At 46.7% G+C, this 22,035-nt stretch overlaps 1 protein-coding gene across 1 annotated transcript in view; it reads left to right on the forward strand.

Moving 5' to 3' along the window:
- Slc24a3 (solute carrier family 24 member 3) overlaps window positions 1–22,035 on the forward strand; it is a 142,953-nt gene that overhangs the window by 115,560 nt on the left and 5,358 nt on the right. Inside the window, exons 13-14 of the mRNA XM_051144931.1 lie at window positions 2,293–2,407; window positions 3,478–3,590. Of these exons, the coding sequence (XP_051000888.1) occupies window positions 2,293–2,407; window positions 3,478–3,590 (228 nt within the window). The remainder of the gene's footprint in view (window positions 1–2,292; window positions 2,408–3,477; window positions 3,591–22,035) is intronic.

The raw sequence follows: 22,035 nt of genomic DNA on the forward strand, positions 1-22,035 counted from the left end.
CAAATTATGCAAATCCAAATTGACTTTACTTGGGTGTTAGAAAGAAGGACATTATAAATTCAGGAATTTATATTCAACTTAAAGCTTAGGGGGAAAAAATCCTGGAAAGATTGTTTTGGAAGTAACAGCAAACTTGTAAAGCTGGCATGGTGAAGTCACAGTCATCCCTGGCCGCAACCTCGTGGACAAATGGAATTTTAAAATTAGAAATATGGTGGCTTCTTACTCACTGGCTTCTCACAGTGTGTCACCCCCACTCCACAGAGTGTCATCCCCACTCAGGTTTTTTAGACAGGATTGCTGTCCCTGACCTCAAAGTCTAAAGTCCACAGTCCATGGCACCAACTAATGTGAATTCAGTTCCTGACAGTGAATGACAACCTCAGGAGAAGCCAGGGCCCTGGCCTCACCTTCCTGGGCCCATCAGTTCCCCAGAAACTCCAGCCTGTCCCATAAGCATTCTAACAACAGTGCGAGGGCAGCGGGCCAATCCCAACAGAGCCAGACCACACTCCTGCGGGATCTCAGGCTTGGCCAGGCTTTTGCAGCTTTGTTTTTACAAAGGCTCTTAAGAGCAACAACATAAAAATATGTGTTCCAGCATCCTCTTTTTCCTCCCTGGGGACAGACGTCAGAAGGCCGAGGCCACCCTGTGCTAAGCACTGAATAGAAGTAAGAACCTTGTCTGGTTTGGATCTGAATGAACTAAACTCACATATCGCCCCCGCACCGGTCCTTTGACCGCTGGCCTAAGAGTGCTGTGACACGTGGTTTGCATTTTCTCAAGACGTTGTACAAAGTATCAATACCCCAGTGGCACCCTAGGGCCACCTAAGAGTCCCAGGTGTTGCAAGTCCCATTTCCCTAAGGCCACATACAAAGGACTGGTCTCTTTTTCTACGTACTTGGCAGTGGATCCTGACTCTTGTGCCATCTCTCTCACCAGCTCCCTGCTGCTCTGTTTTCCTCTCTTGGAATTTGGGGGCATCCGTGGCCTCATCTGCATCACTGAGCAACATCTCAGGTGCTTGCAGCCCACCCTTCACAATCCACCTCCTAGTAAACCGAGAGGCTTGCCTTGCAGGGAAGACCACCTGTCTGAAACAGAGCCCTCTGCCAGCAGGCTGGGACTTGGACAGCCGCCTCTCTGTCCCTCTGTCTCCTTATCCGAGGAATGTGAACAGCAGAGCACTCAGACCGGATGGTTGTGAGACCCAGAAAAGTTAAAATTGAACGTTTAGCCCAGTGCCTAAGTACTAAAAAGACAGACAGCAGTCATGGTGAAGAAGTTGATGCTGACAACAGTTACCAAGTATTCATTTGTTTCTGTTGCTATGATACCCAACATGACCGAAAGCAGCTTGGAAAGGAGAGCATCTTGTTCGTCTTACATTTCCAGAGCGCAGTCCATCTTTGAGGGGAGTCACATGGGAACTCACAGCAGGAACTTGGAGATGGGAACCATAGAAGGATGCTGCTTACTGCCTCACTCCCAAGACAAGGTTTCTCTGTGTAGCCCTGCCTGTCCTGGACTCACTTTGTAGACCAGGCTGGCCTCAAACTCCCAGAGATCCTCCCCCTTCTGCCTCCCAAGTGCTGGAATTAAAGGCGTGTGCCACCAAGCCCAGCCTCAGCTACTGTTCTTAAGCATCCTGGGACTACCTACTAGGGATAGTGCTGCCCACAGTGGGCAGGACCCTCCTATATTAACTATCAATCAAGAAAATGTCCCCACATGCCGATCTGATGGAGGCAGTTTCCTCAACTGAGGTTCCACTTCCCAAATGTGTCATGTTGACAAGCAAAATCAGCGGTCACCCCTGCTTCCAGGATGGGGAAAGCTGCTACGACCTCTCTGACAGCACCAGGTGCGAAGCCATCCTCTTTCCAGGTCTCGTCAACTCCTATCACAGATCCGTGAGCATGCGGCTCACATTCCTGGCACACAGCCTGGCAGCCTGGATGACTCAGGGCCATCTTGACTTCAAACATTTTGTTTCAATATTGTCTTTTCCCTTAAGATCTAGTTTTTCCAATCTGCAAGTTATCCCCAGAAAGGAACGTATGATAGATAGACTAACCTTTTACTGACAGTCCTGGTTTTGCCAAAGCATCCTACTAAGACCTGTTAGTCCAGCTCTCATCCACACGATGTTCATGCCACCCTGTGTTCAGTCCAGAGAAGGTGCTGCCCCTCGCCTGCCCTCATCCCTAACATGGCCTGAATCGGAGACCTTGTCCAGGTGGCTCACGGTGTCCCTTGGCTCACTGCCTCTTCCTGTTTCTCCCAAGGTCACCATCATTGGCTACACCCTAGGGATCCCTGACGTCATCATGGGAATCACCTTCCTGGCTGCCGGAACCAGCGTGCCCGACTGCATGGCCAGCCTCATTGTGGCCAGACAAGGTGGGATCTCCAGGGACACTGGGGATATGGAGGGAAGGAAGAAAGCATCCCTACCTGGTGGGGGATGCCCCATGTGGCAACTTAGAGGACAGCCAATCCTGACTGGAAAAAGAGATGGGTGATGGCAACTTTATTGCCAAGTTAGCCAGAAAGCTTCCTGAGATCAGAGGAATAAGGAAAAGAGACAGACAGTATCCCCCTGTAGGGGACAGATGCTTGCCCAGATACCCACACCCCCTCCTGGTCATTATTATCACCATTAATTGTAAAATAGTAATAGAGATAGAAGAAAAAAAAAAAGATGGCTATCCTGGACTAAGTGAGGCACTTTAAGTGTGATGCTTTATTCATTCCACAGTTCCAAGAGGTAAGAACAACTGTGCTTCTATTTTGTAGATAAGGAAACTGGGGCTTATGAAAGACAGATAATCCCCCCATAACTAATCTCACTCCTAATGTAGCACCTCCCAAAATGACAGTTGTCAGCAGTCAGTTCTCAGCACAGCCCATTTCAAAATCCAGAGGTTACCTGACCAGATGGACACTCCTGACGTCAACATCCTTTCGAAAGCCCACTCTCATTTGGATGTTAGAAAGCTTTTATTTTAAACCATGGCAGCAACAAAATGTAGCACAGTGTTCTGTAGATTGTTCTGGCATTATCTTTATGTTACTCAGTTCTTCAGAAACAGTGAAATCAGGGCAGGGTGGATGGAAAACAGTGCTATAATGTATAAGTTGGAAAGCTTGTGGAGCCATGTGTGTGCTGTGGGGTTTATTCCTTCTAGAAGGGTGGATCAGAACTTCCAATATTCTTGGAACCAAATACAGATTTTTTTTATCACTTACACTGTCATCATATCTGAAGTAAAGTCAGAAATCAGTAGAATGTGGGCTCTCTGTATTATAATCTGTTATTTTTTTGTATCAGTAACAGGCTAAGAGAGAACCAAGTACGTGGTCTAGCAAAACTACTGCCCAACTGCCAGACCAGAAAGACTCAAGAGAGTCCCATGTGGGCCCCTCCCGTTGAGGCCCCCTTCCTCACTAGCGGCCTCTTCTTCTTGCAGGGATGGGAGACATGGCCGTGTCCAACTCCATCGGGAGCAACGTGTTTGACATCTTGATTGGGCTCGGTCTTCCCTGGGCTCTGCAGACCCTGGCTGTGGATTATGGATCCTATGTGAGTGTTTTCCTCCATCACTTCCCCCTAAATTCAGACTAAGTAGACAGTGTTTTCAGCAGCCGAGGCCACTGAGCTGTTGTCCTCTGGGAAAGTGGCTCTCGGAATACTAATGTTGCTAGAGAAACAAATTCTTCTTATGCAGATTTTTTTTCAAAGTCACACATGTAGAGACACGCAGGACCCTGTAATGGAGCTTAGCAAACCTTCTGTCACACAAAGGACACTAGCATAGGCTGGCATGCAGGGGAGATGGGGAATAGGTGGCTTCTTTCGCTGCTACTGTGCTGGTGTAGCAGAAAGCAGTTGCCGAGCTTTATAGAGACTGAAACCTGAATGCTTATATTTTCATGCTGAGATATATTATGCTTCTTTCTTTTTACCCATTTAAAATGTAAACTGTCATCCCCATTCATGAGCTATATGGAACCAGTCAGTGGACGAGATTTGGCCACAACCTCTAGTCTATTTGTGGTGCACTATATCCACAGTATACCTAATGTATCTGATTGCTTGCAGGGTATTTACAACAATTTAATATGTCTGATTGTTTGTAGTATATCTACAATAATTTAGTATGTCTGGTTGCTTGTGGCATATATATTTCAATATGCCTAGCATGTCTGAATGATGTTTAAACAGGAGAAGCTAGAGAGAGGCCATCTAGGTGATCTACCTTATACAGGTGCCAGCTATTGTGTGGTCTCAGATTCCAAATAACCCTCCTAAATTCTGCAGGTCAGTGAGTAAGATTGCTATCAGTCAGCTCCTATAATTGACCCACATCAACCATCTTCACAGCATTTGATGCGTAAGCTAAAACACTGACAGATGCCAGGAAGATACATAAGGACCAATCAGAAGGCACACTTGTTTTGAGTGTTTATTTTTCTCTGTATTCCTGAAGGAAACTCTTATAAGGGTGACATCGTCGGGGGTTCCACGAACATCTTTAAGTCTGATGATCTAGCAAGAGTACCGACGAGAGCCAGTCACAGGTTATATCTGCAGATAAGATTTATTACAGCAAAGGATATGGAGGAAAAGGCAACAGGAAAATAAAGTGTATCCAGTGTCCAGAGATGTCTGGTGCAGCCTTCCAGGGTTTTTCCTACCACGTGTACTGGCCCTGCCCTCTCTCTTTCTAGCAGTGGGCTCCCGGGACATGTGTAAGTTGTCTTGTGCAAGGAAGTCCCCTGGAATCTGAGGAATGTGTGGAGGGCTGGTCAGGAAGACACATCTCTATTCTAAGAGCAAATATGACAATTAAATTTCACCACCCAGGCACGCACCATCAAGCTCGCCCAGCACGTCCCTTTATCCCTCATGAACGACGCACCACCAACCAGAAGCATTCCAAGAGCAAGGACTGGCCGAGGCGGCCTGATGTGTTAACACCTGCTACACGGGGCATGCCATTCTTTTATCTGTTAGAGTAGCATCCTGGGCGCTGTTCATATACTGCAGACAATTCACAACCCTCACTGGGGTAACCCAGCAATGGCTAATTTCCTACTAAAATTCTGTAGCAGATGTTCCCACTCTCACAGTTCCTATGAATACTTCCAGCAGGAAAACCCGAGAGTGTGTCAGATTCCACTGTGAGGCTCTGCTGCCTTTGCGACCCTTCTCCAGTGTAGCGAAAGCAAGGGCACAGTGCACAGAGGTGACAAATGTCAGGTCAGTCCCCATCCCTTTGTCCAGAGAAATCTCATTCGCCCACCAGCTTGTAAGACGGGTCTTGCTCATTGCTTTAGCTGTCTGCCCAGGAAGGAGAAGGGAAGGTAATGGCTGCCACCAGGACGAAGCTTTCCTCTTCGCATTGCTCTTGTTCACAAGCTGTGAACAGTAGTATTGACTGTATTTAAGTTCACACATTAAATCTGGCTTGCCATTTCCTTAAAATGTAAGGTTTACCTACGCTAAAGACATGCCCTGGGGTTTGTCCACAGCTGGCTCGCCTGAACCTTCACTTTTCTTCATGGTACAGTGTGTGTGATTTATAGAAGATCACAGCAGACCCTTCTGCAATGCTGGCAGGGTGGCACAGCAGCAATAGCTGATGCAGTACCTCCCTGGCCATATGATGTGACATGGTGGCACTTACTTGGTGTGGGGCTGGTACAAATGAAGAAGGTTTACTTTTTTTTTTTTTCAATTTTATTCCATTTTAATTACTTTAAGTTTATACAGACACATGGATCTTAAAGCTGCCCATGGGACACTGCAGCTCCAGAGGATGAAATTTAAATTATTCACAGTGTGGCCCAGAGTAGACCATTGTTAGTATTTTGGCTTATTTTCTCCCTCTCGTTTGTTTTAGGCAGCTAAGATCCACTGTACGGATATTTCATATGTTGCCTTTCTTACTTCTTATTAGATCAAATACATTTTGCTTAAAATCTCATTAGAAACTTCATTTTCAAGGATGGCCTAGAACTGTAGCATCTGGGTTTCCCAGAAGGGACTTGGCCATGCTGCTGTTCGGGGAGGGATGCTAACGTGGCTTTGAGCATCGCTGTCATGACTAGTGATGCCTCAGAGACCTTTGCACATCAGTCCGTAGGGTTTACAGGTCAATAAGCATTGCACCTAGGTCTGATGACATATGATAATAATATGGCTTTAATGACAGTTTAAATTATACTTTAATTTTAATTCATTAGATAATCGACCTTTATTTTTGCAGCACTGGACAGTGAGCGCAGGGCCTTGTGCAGACTAGGTAAGGGGCTGCATCTCCAATTCCTGGGTTTTTAGTCAGTGTGTCACTGTGTGACCCAAGCTGGCTTATGAACCCAACATCCTCCTGCCTTAAACACCTGAATCACAAGCCTGCATCATCATGCCTGGCTTGTCCCTCGTATTTTAATTTAGCAAATCTCATGCCTGAGATTTGAAGACAGCTTCACACTACCTGTATCCACTCGCCATAGGAGCCTCATGAGGACAAACGTTGCCCTTCATGCATCCAGCTCCCTCAAATCACAGCAGGGTGGCAGACACACGCTTGAACCATGAAATAAGCAAAACAAACAAACAAACAAACAAACTGTGTTGAGTATAGCAGAACCGATGTCTGGATCTTCTTAATTTTCATTGGCTTTCACCAAACATTTCACTTTCATAAACAGAAAGGCCACCTGAGGTCCAGGTGAGCCTACAGGCCTGGATGGGTTCATCATTTGAAATTCTTTCCAATTGACACTAGAAATAGGTATTGACCCAGCTTTTGTTTTCACATAGGGTCTCATTATGTAGACCTGGCTGCCTGGGAACTCGATGTGTAGATCAGGTTGCCACCAAATGCATGGAAGTCCGCTTGTCTCTGCCTCTGAAGTACAGGGAGCTAAGGACGTAGGCCACTGCTCCCTGCCCAACATTTGCTTTTAAAAATGATGCATAGAAATGGGATGTCTGCTCCTGTCACTCAGTCTTTTTTCATCACCAAACAAATGAGCTCAGGCCTCAGAATAACTAACTGTGCTCTAAATAGAAGCCCTTCCGTTAACGGACTTGACTTGTATCTACTGGGAATGGTCTTCCTTGGCAAGAAGAGCAGTGAAGGCCTTGGCCCAGCCATGCACCAGCTACACAGATCTACTGTAGCACATTCACAACTCTCCCCGCTTATTCCAGCTCCTTTCACTCCCCCTCTCCTTCTTACCAACGTTATGAAGAAGTAAAAACAAAGCAAGAAGATGGCCTTTATCTGAATTCCATCTGCTCCTAGTCTTCTCTTTGGAGAACTAGAAGACAAAGCAACCACAAGAAGAAGAAAAGATTGTGCTCTAAATAACTCCTAAAATCAAGTTAAAGATTTATTTGTTTATTATTATGTATACAGTGCTCTGTCTGCATGTACACCTGCATGCCAGAAGAGGGCATCAGATCACATTGTAGATGGTTGTGAGCCACCATGTAGTTGCTGGAAGTTGAACTCAGAACTTTTGGAGAAGCAGTCAGTACACTTAACCACTGATCCATCTCTCCAGCCCCCATATTTTTGGGTTTGTTTGTTTGTTTGTTTGTTTGAAACAGGATTTCTCTGTATAGCCCTTGACTTGACTGACCTGGAACTCTGTTAACTAGACTAACCTCAAACTCACAGATATTCTCCTGTCTCTGCCTCTGCCCTCCCCCAAAAGAAGACAAATTTTTGTTTAGTTTTATTTTTACTGGGATAACATGTTATGGTGATGGAAGATAAAATCTTTAAAACAGCTATAGTTCATCCCAGAAGTAAACAAGATCCTTCTACCAACCTTGAAGTCTTCCTGACCAAATACGGACATCAGGCCTGAAATTACAGCTCAGTCAGGCAAGCCTTCTACCACAGATAACCCACAGCCATTGCCCACCTTCCCTCTCCAGCTGAAATTCCCACAGCTGTGTAGAGAAAGGAAAATAAAACAGTCGCATAGATCTGAAAGAACTCTATCCAGGTCTCAATGCCTAGTGACAGGGTGACATCACCGAAACAAAATTTGAGACCGACACTTGGGTTTTCCATCTAACGGTGACATAATTGGTTCGCTGTGGCCATTCCTGCTGGACAGCCATGACTGGTCCTGTGGTGAAGACCTCCCCCATCCTTACACGGTGGAGAAGACCCAGCCCAGCCAGGCGTCTCGGTGACCGGCAGCCAGCCACACAACAGAAGCGTGCTTGGGCAGATTGAAGAAGAAGATGCATCAAGTTGTGTTGTATTCAAACACAGCTGTCTCAACAGCCGCTGTGAGGAAGCCCTTCATTTAGGTTTCAGAGATGCAGACATCCGAGGGCCTTTCAAAAGACCTCTTACTTGAAAGAAACTCAGCAATGATCATGAGCCTCAGGAAAACCAAGATTTCACTTTGCATGCAGAGGCAGGCTGGGGTCCAGATTCATTCTCCTTAGCACATAGATTATCTAGGTGTGCCATAACTTCCCATTGAAAATGAGATTTTACTTTGAACTTTACAAGTTCAAAAGAAGAGTATGTAGTAAGCTTATTTTTCAACACTATTGACAACGTAAGAACGATTTAAAAGCTATGGTTGTGCAGCTTTTGATGTGCATGCTCTGGAAACTTTCTTCCACATCAGTGGCAGCGTCACGATCGGGAAGCCTTCATCCTGAGTCAGGTCGAGAAGAAAGGGCTAGAAACAGGGTCGGGGGAAGCTGTGAGCTGAATCAGCAGCTAGCTATCACCACACCAGCCTTGGATCCTAGGTCCAAGCTTAATGTGATGCTTTTGATTTTCCTCAAGTCATTTTCTTTCAGCCCAAATGCCGATGTCTTAGCCTAGAATCCCCACGGTCAGAGCACTCTGTCAGACACATTGCCCACTCAGCTTCGGGGCCGTACACCATCTCTTCCCACCCTTTGGACGGCACTTACCATGCTGGGCACTGAGTTCAGCATCTCATACAGCAGTCCTTGTCATCCCCCGGGTGGCAGGAAGTTTTCCTTGTTTAAACAGAGAATCGTTTATCTCCTGGGCCAAACTGGCGAGCTGTCCCTTTGTGTGCGGGACAGCTCCTGAGAGCTTTGTCGCCTTCTGCCTGTGTAGAATAGTTTGTGTTCGTGGAGTTGAGCTTGAGTCTTTGAGGGAAAGCTAGTGTAGGGCAAGCTTTAAGTTTAGGCTCTATCTCAAACGGCATACCTTCACCACAAGCTGAGAACCATCTTAAGACGGTGGGCTTTAACTGTGTGGCAAACACAGAGAACGTGTGTGGACAGATGCTCTGAGCACTGATGCTTGGACAGCATTTGGTCCCACTAAGCTGGGTCCTTTTGGTTGCTTAGAAGCCTGAGGTCCACGGAAGAGGAGCAGAGACCCCTCCAGGGCCTTCTGCAAGTGTCAGCTGAGATGACAAGAATGCTCTCCCAAGCCTGAACCAAGCACCACTTGCATGCTCTTCAGCATCCAGCTGTGCAAGTGCTGGGTACCGAGAGGAGGAGGGAAATGGGGGACCACTAACGCAGACACTGAGGGAGGCCACGCGCAACAAGAGAAGTCCAGGTTGTGGGAGTGCGGGATAAGGTAAGCAGGTGTTACACCAGTGACCTAAGCAGAGGGCCTAGGTGTCGCCCTAAGGAAAATGCTGTTCTGGCTCCATTCTGCAGTACCTCAAGTCGGTCTGTTTCAGGGGTATCACTGTGTGGCTTTGTGCTGAGATGCAGGACCCTTGGAAGACAGCACAGAGTCATGGGAAGGCAGACTTGTTACAGTGGCCTGCCCTCATCTCTTCCCCGAGTCATTCCCAAGAGAGAGGCTTCACTTCAGAAAGAGCACTCAAGGGCCTTTTTCTGTTTAGGGTGACAGTAACCCCAGGACATCTTTCCACATCTCTGACATCAGAAGCGAGCAGCCTGTGTGGGTTTAATGGCCTCTCCCAACCTCTGGAGAGACCTGCCGACAGTTCTGAAGCAATTTTTCCATCTTGTCCAGATGGGATTTCCAAGTCATAATTGTGGGATAATTGCTATCCAGGCGTCTGTTCCGTGCCTGACATTAGATCCACACATTTGACAATGTGGAACAAATGCACACTTACAGATTTTGACATTTCCTATACTCCATGCCTTGTTCAGAAGCCAGCTAGTTACCCAAATGCCCTGAATAAATAACCCTAAGAGTCAAAGTTTGGGTGGTGAGTGCTTCTTGTACCATTATGGTGATGAACAGCCATGCATGAGATTTAACAGAGCAAAAGGAGTCAGCAGTCAGACTCCAGGAAACCAGGGCAGAACTCACATTCCTGAGCTAGGGCTTAGAAATGTAAAATAAGCCTTAGAAGCGATGGTGAAAGGAGAGGCTCCATCCTTTTCTCTGTGCAAGAGTTGAGCTCACTCCAGAATCCACAGAGGTACAAAGACCGTAGAGCTGGTTCATTCTCTCTGGCAGCAAGCATTAACTGAACACCTACTATGCATTGAGATGCTGTGGTAGGCAAGCCAGACATGCCTGGGCTTCCAGAATTGCAGCTTGTGGGAGGAGCCAAATGTACAAATAAACAAGCTTGTGGTGCCTGCCCTTCTGAGGATAATTGTGCAGGGCACATGACTGCATGACCGTGTGAGGCCAGGGGCTAGAGGACCTGAAAAACTGGTAAGGAGGTAGCATCTCTCCTGAGTCTGGGATTATCTGAGCAAGCATATTGAGAAGAGGAGGAGAAGGAGAAAAAGGAGGAGCAGAAAAAAGGAAGAGGAGGAGAAGGAGGAAAAGGAAGAGGAGGAGAAGAAGGAAAAGGAAGAGGAGGAGGAGGAACAGTTTGTAAAAGATGAAGAGATGAGAAGTCTTGGCACAATGGCTGACCCCAGACCAGCCAGGAAATCTCTGATGGTTGGGGTAGAGTGGAGGGTAGAGCTGACGGTGAGTGGCAGAAATAAATGTGAAGACAGAGCAGCCATATGGCAAAGAACATTGGAAACCATAGTAACAGAAAGAACGATGGGCATTTGAAAGATAAAGATGTGATCATGAACTGGGTGTTGTGGTACATGCCTTTAGTTTCAGCGTTCAGGAGGCAGAAGCAAGACAGATCTCTGTGAGTTCAAGGCCAGCCTAGTCAACACAGTAAGTTCCAGGTTGCCCAGGGCTACGCAGTGAGACTTTCCCAATGCCTCCCAAAGAGAAGGAAAAGAAAGAAAGGAAAGAGATAGGATCGTGGGAACTACACAGAGAAAGAACTGGAACCAGACAGCAAGACCAACAGGAGGCGTTTGGCTAGAGACAAAATAGCATGATGCTATGTAATAAAAGGTCCTGAGGGTCAGTAGCATAATCTGCTAACGTATATTGTCCTCAGCCATGCACTGGTGTGTTGACAAGCGTTTGAATGATATGGCCTTGGCTTCAAGCTTCAGCGGATTGTGCTCCAAGTGTCTCTTGCTCTAGTTAGGCCGGTGACCCCATAAGACACATTCTTCTTGATACCCTATGAGAATATATAGGGGGACATAATCCCCCTCAGGAACAGTCATAGGGGAGGGGAATAATGGGAAAATGGGGGTGGGGGGGGGAGGAATGGGATGATACAAGGGATGGGATAAACATTGAGATGTAACAAGAATAAATTAATAAAAAAAAAAAAGACACATTCTTCTTTAGATATAATTTATTTATTTATTCATATTACATCTCAATTATTATCCCATCTTTTGTATCCTCCCATTCCTCCCTCCCTCCCATTTTCCCCTTACTCCCCTCCCCTATGACTGTGACTGAGGGGGACCTCCTCCCCCTGTATATGCTCATAGGGCATCAAGTCTCTCCTTGGTAGCCTGCTGTCCTTCCTCTGAGTGCCACCAGGCCTCCCCATCCACGGGATGTGGTCAAATATGGGACACCAGAGTTTGTATGAAAGTCAGTCTCCACTCTCCACTCAACTGTGGAGAGTGTCCTGTCCATTGGCAAGATCTGGGTAGGGGTTCAAAGTTTACTAAATGTATTGTCCTTGGCTGGTGCCATAGTTTGAGCAGGACCCCCAGGCACAGATCCGCCTGATAAGACACATTCTTACAATGAAAAGCATGAGCACAAGAAGTCGTGCCCAGCTCTGCAAACACACCTCAAATATGTTTCTACCAAATCAGGCCTATTCATGTCCTGTTGGTTAAAGCAGCCAGACCCCAAATCAGAAAGGTAGGGGAATGCTTTTGCCCACTGTGAGGCTACAGGAGTGTGAACCCATAGCCTAATGCAGGGGAGAGGGGGGAGAGCAACAGTTCACTCTGTATTCCTTGTAGCGCTCAAGCTGGAAAATAGGAGATGCTAAGCCAAAGGCACAGAAACCCTGCACACTAACCCTCGACTGTTAGCAAGAGGGAGCTGGGAGAGGCAAGGGCGTGGTCACCAGTGCCGCGTTGGCCATTGTAAAAGGTCGGGGTTCCAGTGAGGTTTCATTTGATACTGCCTGGAAATATATCAGAAGACGCTAAGAGAAGAAGATGGAAGTCAAGTCAGGAAGCTGAAGACGAGATGCTGGTGACTTGAGATGGTGGGCGTGCACACGGGAATGAATCAGGTTTTTAAAGGTGAGAGTGATTGCATTTTCAAACAGCTGCATGGTGAAGAGGGAAACCATCAAAGGATGCTCACTTGTGCTGCCCTTTACAGAGGAGGACAAGACGAGGAAATCATGTAAGAAAAATACAGAATCTGCATTGAGTTGGATGGGTTTCAATGCTGACTTGGCAGAAGTACCAAGCAGCCAGTGGACTGGTGTGGGTAAAGCAGGAAGTTCCATAGAGGGACCTCTGTGGCTGGGAACGTTCGCAAGTTAACAGCAGTAAAGTGGCTTTTAGAGGCTACAACTAGTAAAGAAAGTGAATGCTGATGGAGAAGAAAGCCAGAACCATGCCCTCGTGATGTGTAGGAAATCGATCACAGGACAGGGAGGGCGGGGAGTGGTCATCCAGAAAGAAGGGAACTGCAAGAAAGTGAGTCCGCTAAGCCAGACAGAATGCCTCGGGCCGTTCCCAAGGCCAGTTGTCACCCAGAAGTCACCTTCTCCAGAAGTCTTTTAGAAGTGCAGGGTCTGATACCTCTGATGTTTCTTCCTTGGTGCTATGTCTCCCTCCCAGCAGAGGGCCTACGTGGGATGGCTCAATAATCCAGTCAGGTCTTGACATCTTCTTCCCCCTGTCACTCTTGCCTACCTTTCTCAGCAGGCATTCCTGACTGAGTCCCCCATACCTGGATCCTGACCCCTGTCTGTTAGAGCCAGCCTTCCCTTTCGTTTTAATGGAGACATGCATCACAGTTGTTGTAACAGAGCCCCTGGGAGCTATAGTGACATCGTCCATCCCCATATGTTTGCTCCTTGGATTCCAGGCTTTGTGTTAGAAAACATCAGCAATGTTTGGGAAAAGGAAAGGTCTTTAAGGATCGTAGTGTAGGAAGGCTGACAGGGAAAGCTGTTGGGTCTTGTTTTTTCATTGGTTTAAGGGTCCCAGAGATGATGCAATCCTGAGATTCAGATGAGCTGACTCAGAAAGGCCAGGAAACTCTGCTACGGGAGTGGGAAGGAGAGGCAGGATGAGGAGGCAGCCAAGAGCAGCTGTGCTAACAATCTAGTTACCTACAGACTAAACTAGCGTGACATCCCCACAGAGGGACATTGCGTGAGTCTTTGCTGGGGAGACATGAACACATGTCTACACACTGAAGACAGGGCAGCAATGACAGACCAAAGCAACAGTCACACCAAAGTCCAACCTGATGGACCACTGAGTTCTGGGGTGGCTTACAGAAGTGTGGGGGAGGGGTACTTACAGCAGCATGGCTGACACAAGGACAGTTGCATCACTAAACAGCCCAGTGAGAAACCACAAAATCTATAGCGGTGGAGTTCTCCAAACCCTCGGTGTCTCCTCTCTCCTGCCATCCTTAGGCTTCTATCATCCTGGGAGGGGGGCCTTGGGAGCCTTCTTCTTTTCAGCTCTTCCTGAGGCTCCTGTGTGCCCTCTTCCCCCCCCCAGAGAATGTTTCAACATCGATAGCCAACGAAGGAGCTCCAGGAAACTGGACAGGCCTGTCTGGAATGACCCATCTGAGGGCCAGGCAAGCTCAGGTTGCACCTCTTCCTCAGAGTCACTGCGGGGATTAGCTGCCTGGGAGCTCAATGGTTCGGGAAGAAGCCAGCAGATGCAGAGTGGGCACTGGGTGTTGGGAGGTAGCTGCTACCCCACCTAGACATCAGGAGTGGGGTGTGTGATCCGTGGAGTGGTTCGGATGTGTTCTAGAAATGTAACCCTCAAAGTCGTGTGGTGACAGTGTTTGGAAGTGGCGCCCTTTGGAGGACTTAGAAATCTGATAGGTGAAGAAGGCCCAGTAGCAACTTCTGAGGACTCACAGGTGAGAGAGAGGAAGACCCTGCTTTTCCTTTGGGCCTGGCAGGTGAAGGGAGGTCTAGAACTGAGAGTCTAAGGCCCAAATCCCAAGTACAGACTTGACCTCTCACCACGTATGTAAGCTGCTAAGTTGTCTCATCTTCAAATAAGAATAAAAATCACTACTTACCTTGTGGAGAGTGTCCCCCCCTCCCCCCGGCTCCAGAGTGAAGTTTATTGTGTCTGTGAGTGCACTCCGGAGAGAAGGGCAGGGAAGAGTGGCAGCCGTCACTGACTTCTTTCTTTTCTGGGCCTTGTTCACTTTTTCACCCCAGCAAATTCTTGAGTGAGAGACACTCTGACCCAGTGATGCAGTTCAGGTATAAAGCCAGGGTTAGTAACATCCACCTGAAAGCTATACCCAAACAAGTGTTAGAACTTTAGAACTGCCTTGTAAGAAACCCCAAAGCCCTGGGGAGACTGAGGCAGGAATACAGGACCGAGCAAGTCCAGCCCGAGCTACATAGTGACTGTCTGTCTCAGAAAATAAGAAAGGAGTGGGGGAGGCGGGAGTGGGGGAGGTGGAACTGGGGGAGCCGGGCTGGGAATGACAAGCTGTACCGTGTTCCTAGTATTAACTTAGCAAAAAGCAGAGACTTTGTAATTTTCCCAAGGGACTTCGTGGATTAGGCAGAGCGGACTTCAGACCATGAAGATGGCCATTTGGGGAAAAGGGAATCTTTTTGGAGTCAGGTTCTTGGGTCCTTGAATGCAGTGAGACTCCGGGAACTGTTTTGTGTGTGACATAAATTCGTGAAACTTTGTATGAATGAGTCTCTGTGGCATCCATACGAGAAGATAGGCATGTGCTGTGGGCTGCGCTCCTGTTGACTTTGGGAACAGCCAGACTTCTGTTTCCTCTCTCATAACTTGCCAAGAAAGGAATTGGAAAGGGGAAACGGGTGTTTCTGAAGGCGAGAAATGAAGACAGCACCAAGCTCCAGGACTGAACGACCTGAAATGGCCCTCACACGGTCTCAGGTCATCCTTGCCTTGAAAACGCTGCATGTGAGCTTGCTGAGCCATGCTTCTGTGAGGCAGGGGCCTGACTGAACCCAGCTCTGCGCAGAGCTGAAGGCCCACAGGCTTTTCCCGAAAGCAAATGCAGACATGACAAGAGTTTGATGCTTTTGTCTGGTACACAGACCATCAGAGACTAGTTCTGGGTTACCTGGGTGATGGAAGTCAGATAGACAGACAGACAGACAGATGGACAGATATTTACACATATGAATATTCCTTGATTTTATGTAGTGGTGCGCTGCGTAAGGACATTCTACTCTGGTATGTCATGTAGTTTGAACATACTTCCCTGACTAAACCCTCTTCTTTTTTTTTTTTTTTTTTTTTTCTTAACCGTCTTCTTTTTCCACCTCCACACTCCTGCTACTCCTCTTTCATCTCTCAAATAGTTCCACCTCTATTTCCATTCATATATAAAAATTTTATATAATAGTTTATCATTAAATTCACATATGTAATTCATACATGATATATATTAAATGTAGGCTCTGCATATAAGAGAAAACATGTAGGTTACATGAATATATATATTTTTCAAAACTCATCTGTTAGTGTGTACACTTAAGACCGGTGTATTTTCCTGCATGAAAGTTATACCTCTACTTGAAATGATTGGAAAGCTAGGAAGATAGATTGGCAGTTCAGAGTGCTACTGTGCAACTGTGAGGACTGGAGTTCGAGTCCCAGCACCTATGGAACAAGCCAGGGGCCTGCTGATGCCTGTAACTCCAGCTCTAAGGGGTCCAGTGCCTTCTTCTGACACACACACACACACACACACACACACACACACACACTGACCCATATACCCACACATATACATACAAATACACTCATATAGACACATATACATAAGTAAAATATATCAGCATCCTTTATAAAGAAAAGCTGAGAGCCACCCCTCACTTTGTTTGGCCTTTTTCTCCAGTGAAATGTCCACTTTTGTTTATTGCTACCAGCCTTTCCACGCTCAGCATGCGTATGTACACACCCCTATAGGCACAGGCTTTCCCCACTCAGCATGCGTATGTACACACCCCTATAGGCACAGGCTTTCCCCACTCAGCATGTGTGCACACACCACACGCCCCTATAGGCACAGGCTTTCTGCACTCAGCATGTGTGCACACAACCCTATAGGCACATTTGGTATCACAGGAAGATGATGGAAATTGAGGCCTGGAATAAAGAAACACCTGAAGTCCAGCCATCTGCCCCCAGGGTCTTTGTCCTGGTTTTCCTGGTGGAGGGGGAAAGATGGTCCCTCACAAGTAGGAGGAGATCAGCACATAAAGAAAAGACAAATGGGTTTGAGGCGGGAGGGGGGGCAGAGTGCAGTGGGTGGACATACCTCCTGCCTGGGCTGACGGTCTCATGGGAGACAGAACTCTTCTTAAATGAGACAGGTGAATTGTGTTTACCACTTTGGAAACATTTCAAGTGCCCCACTTCAGGGAGCAAAGTTAGGAAACAGGATGACGAGGAAGCTGTTTTCATATCGCTTTGTAGTTATAAAGGAAATACACACTAATAGTTCAAAACTAGAAGCAGCCTAGATGCCCATTGACAGGACAATAATGAAACCATGGTGTATTCACACTACCAGAGAATAAAAATAAACAACCTACTGACCATATTGGCCCATAAAAACCACGGAAGAATCTTTAGAAATTATGCTGAGTAGAAGAGTGTTTGTGCAGGTGCTGGAGCAATTAGGAGCAGTTAGGAGCAGGCGCTGCTCTTGCAAAGGACCCAACTTCAGGTCCCAGCACCCACGTGGTGGCTCACAGCCATCCCTAACTCCAGTTCCAGGAGATCCGATGCCTTCTTTTGACCTCCATGGACATACATGGTATACGTACATACACACATACAGGCAAAACATTGATACACATCAAAACAAAATAAATCATTTTTAATGTAAAGGTTGTTTGTTTAAAAAAAAAAAAAAGCTATACCATGTCCCCTGGATGGGGAGACCTGGTGGCACTCAGAGGAAGGACAGCAGGCTACCATGAAGAGAGTTGATACCCTATGAGCATATACAGGGGGAGGAAGTCCCCTCAGTCACAGTCATAGGGGAGGGGAATAATGGGAAAATGGGAGGGAGGGAAGAATGGGAGGATACAAAGGATGGAATAACCATTGAGATGTAACAAGAATAAATTAATAAAAAATTTTTTTAAAATGCTACACACCACAGGATTAGGATTCCATCCATATGAAGTCCTGGAACGGCCCAAGCCAATGAGATCACTGATAACCTACAGCAACAAGAACACACTGTGTGGCACTCAAAGCATTCAGAGTCATGAGGAGATTTGCATTACAGAGATAGATACATTTCTCAGAACCCATTTAATAGTGTAATAGTAATGGTAAATTTCACTAGATGAAAATTTTGTGTAAAAAGGCCATGAACTAACATTGAACATGCTTAGTGAGATGAGGGAAGAAATGTTTAGTGATGAAATTTACTGGTGTCTATAGCTTGCTCTGAAGGTCACTAAAAATCACAGTATGACTCTGAACTCTTCTGGATGCTTGAGAACTTTTGTATAAGGTGTTGGGTTTTGATAAAAAGCTACATATGCTAAAAGGAGAGCGGGGACAGGGAAGATTGGGCAGAGGTCATATTGCTTCTAGAAAATTATTTAGGAAGTGGTACACATGCTCTCCCTGCTACCAAATTCTCTCTGACCAGTCCTCATTGCCCCCACTGAAAAGGGCCTTCTTAGAGTCCTCATGTGACGTGATACCTCGTGACTATTTATTATTCACTCATTGGTTCCATATCAAATACCTAGACTGTGGGGACCTTGCTCCCCTGCTGTCTGAATGGGGTAGAATCTTGGTTTGGGAGCTATAGGTGATGAGTTTCTGCTTGTAATGTTGAGGAACGGATGACAACCCACCCCCACCCCATGGTTAAGAATGCATTGCGATCTAGACTCTGTTCAAAAGCTTTAATACAGATGAACACAGCCCTCTCGAGCATGCATAAGGTAGAGACATCTCGCCCTCCATTTTGCGCAACCGAAAACGGATGTTTAAATAAGTCAAATGACTAGCCTTAACGAAGAAAGCGTGTCACCAAGTAGTAGGGACTTAAAACAGAGGAAGTGGCATCAGGAACCTGTGCCCTAAGCTAGGGACTGGCTGGCATTGCTATGAAGGACCAGAGGCAGCAAGCATTTTAGGTTTTGTGAATCAACCGCAGTCAAAACTTTTCCATTATTATAGGAAAAGATAGAATGAGAAGGCCTATAAACAGTGCTTAGATGTGTGAGGCAACTTCTGGTTAACTTGGTTTACAAAAGCAGACAACAGGGGCCGGATTTGGCCCGTTCATCACAGTTCATCAAGCCATGGTCCAACCCACGTCCGGTCTTCAGAGGAGTTAGGCCAAGAGCCAAGCAGAGGGTCCTAACTGTTGACTACTGTGTTTGCACGGATGAGTCAGGGGTCAGCCATTAAGGGACAAACAAGCTTTAAGAGCTCAGTTCTCTAACAAGGAGAAATGAAGGTCCCCCTAGGGCATGCACTGCCAAAAGAAGATTCAAAAGAAGAATGGAGAAAGGAGAAATCCCATAGAAGAATCCATCATCTTTCATCTTTGGAGCCAGATTTCATATTTTGGCAATACTATTCCTTGAGATTCTGTGTGACTGTAAGAGTGGAGTTCAAGGATTTGAGTAAAGCATGGTTCGTTTTGAGAGTAGTTAGCCATACGGAATCTTCCTGTGTGGATCTTTACACCCGCTGGTCCTTGGCTACTTAAGGATAAGAAATCACTCAGTTTTTCTTAGGGATTTGACCCTAGAGCTGAGGGAGCAAGCAGGCCTGAGAACACACACGCCTATATTTAAATAATGCATATTGTGTTAAAAAATAGATCTTGACGGATTTCTGAGTGTATATTCGCAGCTTGTTGATGTTTATGCACAATCCAGGCGCTGCGTGGCTGAAGACACCGCCAAAGACAGTTCTCCCCTCTGATGACCACTGTGCTGCTCCCAGAACACTCCTCTCCCCAGCACTGTACAGAGTTGGGGACCATCAAAGAGTCAGTGTAGGATGTATGTTTGGAGGAAAAAAAATCTTATTTTCTTCTTAAGATGGTTTCACTATGTAGCCCAGGACGGCCCTAAATTCACATCCCTCCTGAGTGCTGGGATCACAGGCAGGAGCCACCTCACCTAGCAAGAGAGCCCTTATTGTTGTCATATCTTTGTGACTTGGCCCTCAGTTCTGACTCCTCTATGCCAACGTGCTGATGAGAGAGGGAAAGTCTGTCCATACCATATGGAGAGTACAGACAGATTGCCAGCCAGCCTGAGATGGGGCCCAGCCTCCATTTTTCTGCTCTGAATTTATCACAGTAGCCTATAGCCTTCTTGTCACACTTACAGCTTGATTCCCTTCATTTCCCAGAAGCCATTTGGTGGTTGATAACTGTTTCCCAGCCAGGGACCAGCAGATGTAGAACTCAGAAAGATGGACACTGTTGTAGGGAATTTAACGGGTTGATAAACAGAGTTCAACACTTAGCCAGAATAGAAAGCAAACAAATTAATTTAGGCTCCTTCAAAGAGAGCAACCAGCATGTCAGCTACAGAAGAGCTGCCTGCAGATGGCCATGGGTTGTGAAGAGACTCCATTTTGGAAGTTCTCACTTTGTTAGAAGAAGCCACTTGGCCTGCAATTCACTGGCATGTAATTCCAGTCGCACAGGTGTGGGCAGTCATGATTGGCCTGTTTGGTTCTAGGTAGCTAGGGTGAGTTACCACATACAACTCCGCTCTCCAGACCTGTAATTTCTGCCATGCAAATGAAGCCTATCTGTTTTTGTTACACGCATGTCTGATTTTGATTGGCTTTGCCGTCTGTTGTTGGATTTTTCTGTCCTGGTGGATGCTTTCTGGATCAGATTTACAGTGGTTCCTTTCTGGTCCTTTACTTACAGCCCTCCCCCTACAATCCAGCTGATGCCTTCCCTGGCAGACATTGCTTGGGGAGGGCTGTTAGGCTCCAGGTCTCTCTAGAAAGGATCGGCTATTTAGAGCATCTGGTAAAAGATGAGCTGACACACTCACTTGTAGAGACCCACACATGTTCCCGTGCACACATCTCAGTGGGAAACATTGAAATGAGAGCAACAAGTAGCTTGAGCCTTGTCAAGAGACCACCTCCCCTCCAAGCCACTCCTCGTCTTCTTAGAAAACAGTTGACAAATAAGGGCACGGTGGTACATGCCTGTAATCCCAGCATTTTGCAGACTGATGCCAGAGGATTGTGAGTTTGAGGCCAACTTACACCATGGAGCAAAATTACTGTCTCAAGAAGAAAAGCAAGAGAAAAAGAAGGAAAGAGCTAGAAAAATCAACCAGTCTTGTACTCTCTTTCCAGAAACACAGCTAAACATCCCTTCAGGACCATGTGTGTAGGATGGGAGTGGGGTGGAGGCAGGAATACAGTCCCCAGACTTGAACCCACACATCCACTTCTTCCCGTCAAGTAAGGAAAATAAGACATAAGTGCTGGCTTTGCCACAGTTTAGTGAGTGATGCAATGGGACAGAAGATGCAGACATTGAAATTATATTGCTCTAAATGCCCTGAAGTTGGCAACAGCACTGGTTACAGGCCTCCAAGAACCGATGGTCTATCTTAACCCAGACACAGAGAGTTAAGGAGAAGTCCTTCATGGGAACCGGTGCTGATGCCTAATGAAAGGACGTGGGCTCCATCTCCACATAGCTCTTAGGCTCAGAACTTTGGAGCTAGCCCACCCAGTTCTGCTGAGGCCTCTTCTGTGATTGGGCTAGAGGGTAGTTTCCTTTGAAGCAGGTGCTGCTGATGTTGTGAGAGGTTTAAAAAATTCTTTACCCTTAGTTCTCTTCAGTTGACATGCAGAATCCACTACTGTCTCTTGGGACTCCAAGTCTGGTGGTTTGAATTGGAATGGCCTCCATACACTCCTGTGTTTGAATGCTTAGCTCAAAGGGAGTGGCATTATTAGGAGGCGTGGCCTTGTTTGAATAGGCGTGGCTTTGTTGGAGGAAGCGCATCGCAGTGAAGGCAGGGCTTTGAGGTCTCATATATGGTCAAGCTAGGCCTAGAGTGGCAGTCGCTTCCGCTGCCTCCAGATCGAGATATAGAACTCGCAGCTCCTTCTCCAGCACCATGTCTGCCTGCACGCTGCCATGCTTCTCCCTATAGCAATAACGGACTAAACCTCTGAACCTGCAAGCTAGCCCCAATTAAATGTTTTCCTTTGTAAGAGTTGCTGTGATCCTGGTGTCTCTTCACAGCAGTAGAAACCCTAACTAAGACACCAAGGGAATGGATGATTTCATAGCACAGTTTGCATTGGGGTCCCTGTACTTGGTGGTATCTCAGTTGGCTTTGGCTTCACATCTGTCAAGTAGGACATACAGGACAGGTGCTGAGGAGGAGAAGGAACAATTCTCTTCCAAGTGGAAGTCCAGGCAGTGACAGCCACATCTAGTTAAACTCTCCACCTACTTGTAAATTAAGTA

The sequence above is a fragment of the Acomys russatus genome, chromosome 4 (genome assembly GCF_903995435.1).
Source record: "Acomys russatus chromosome 4, mAcoRus1.1, whole genome shotgun sequence".
In the NCBI taxonomy this organism is placed as follows: domain Eukaryota; kingdom Metazoa; phylum Chordata; class Mammalia; order Rodentia; family Muridae; genus Acomys; species Acomys russatus.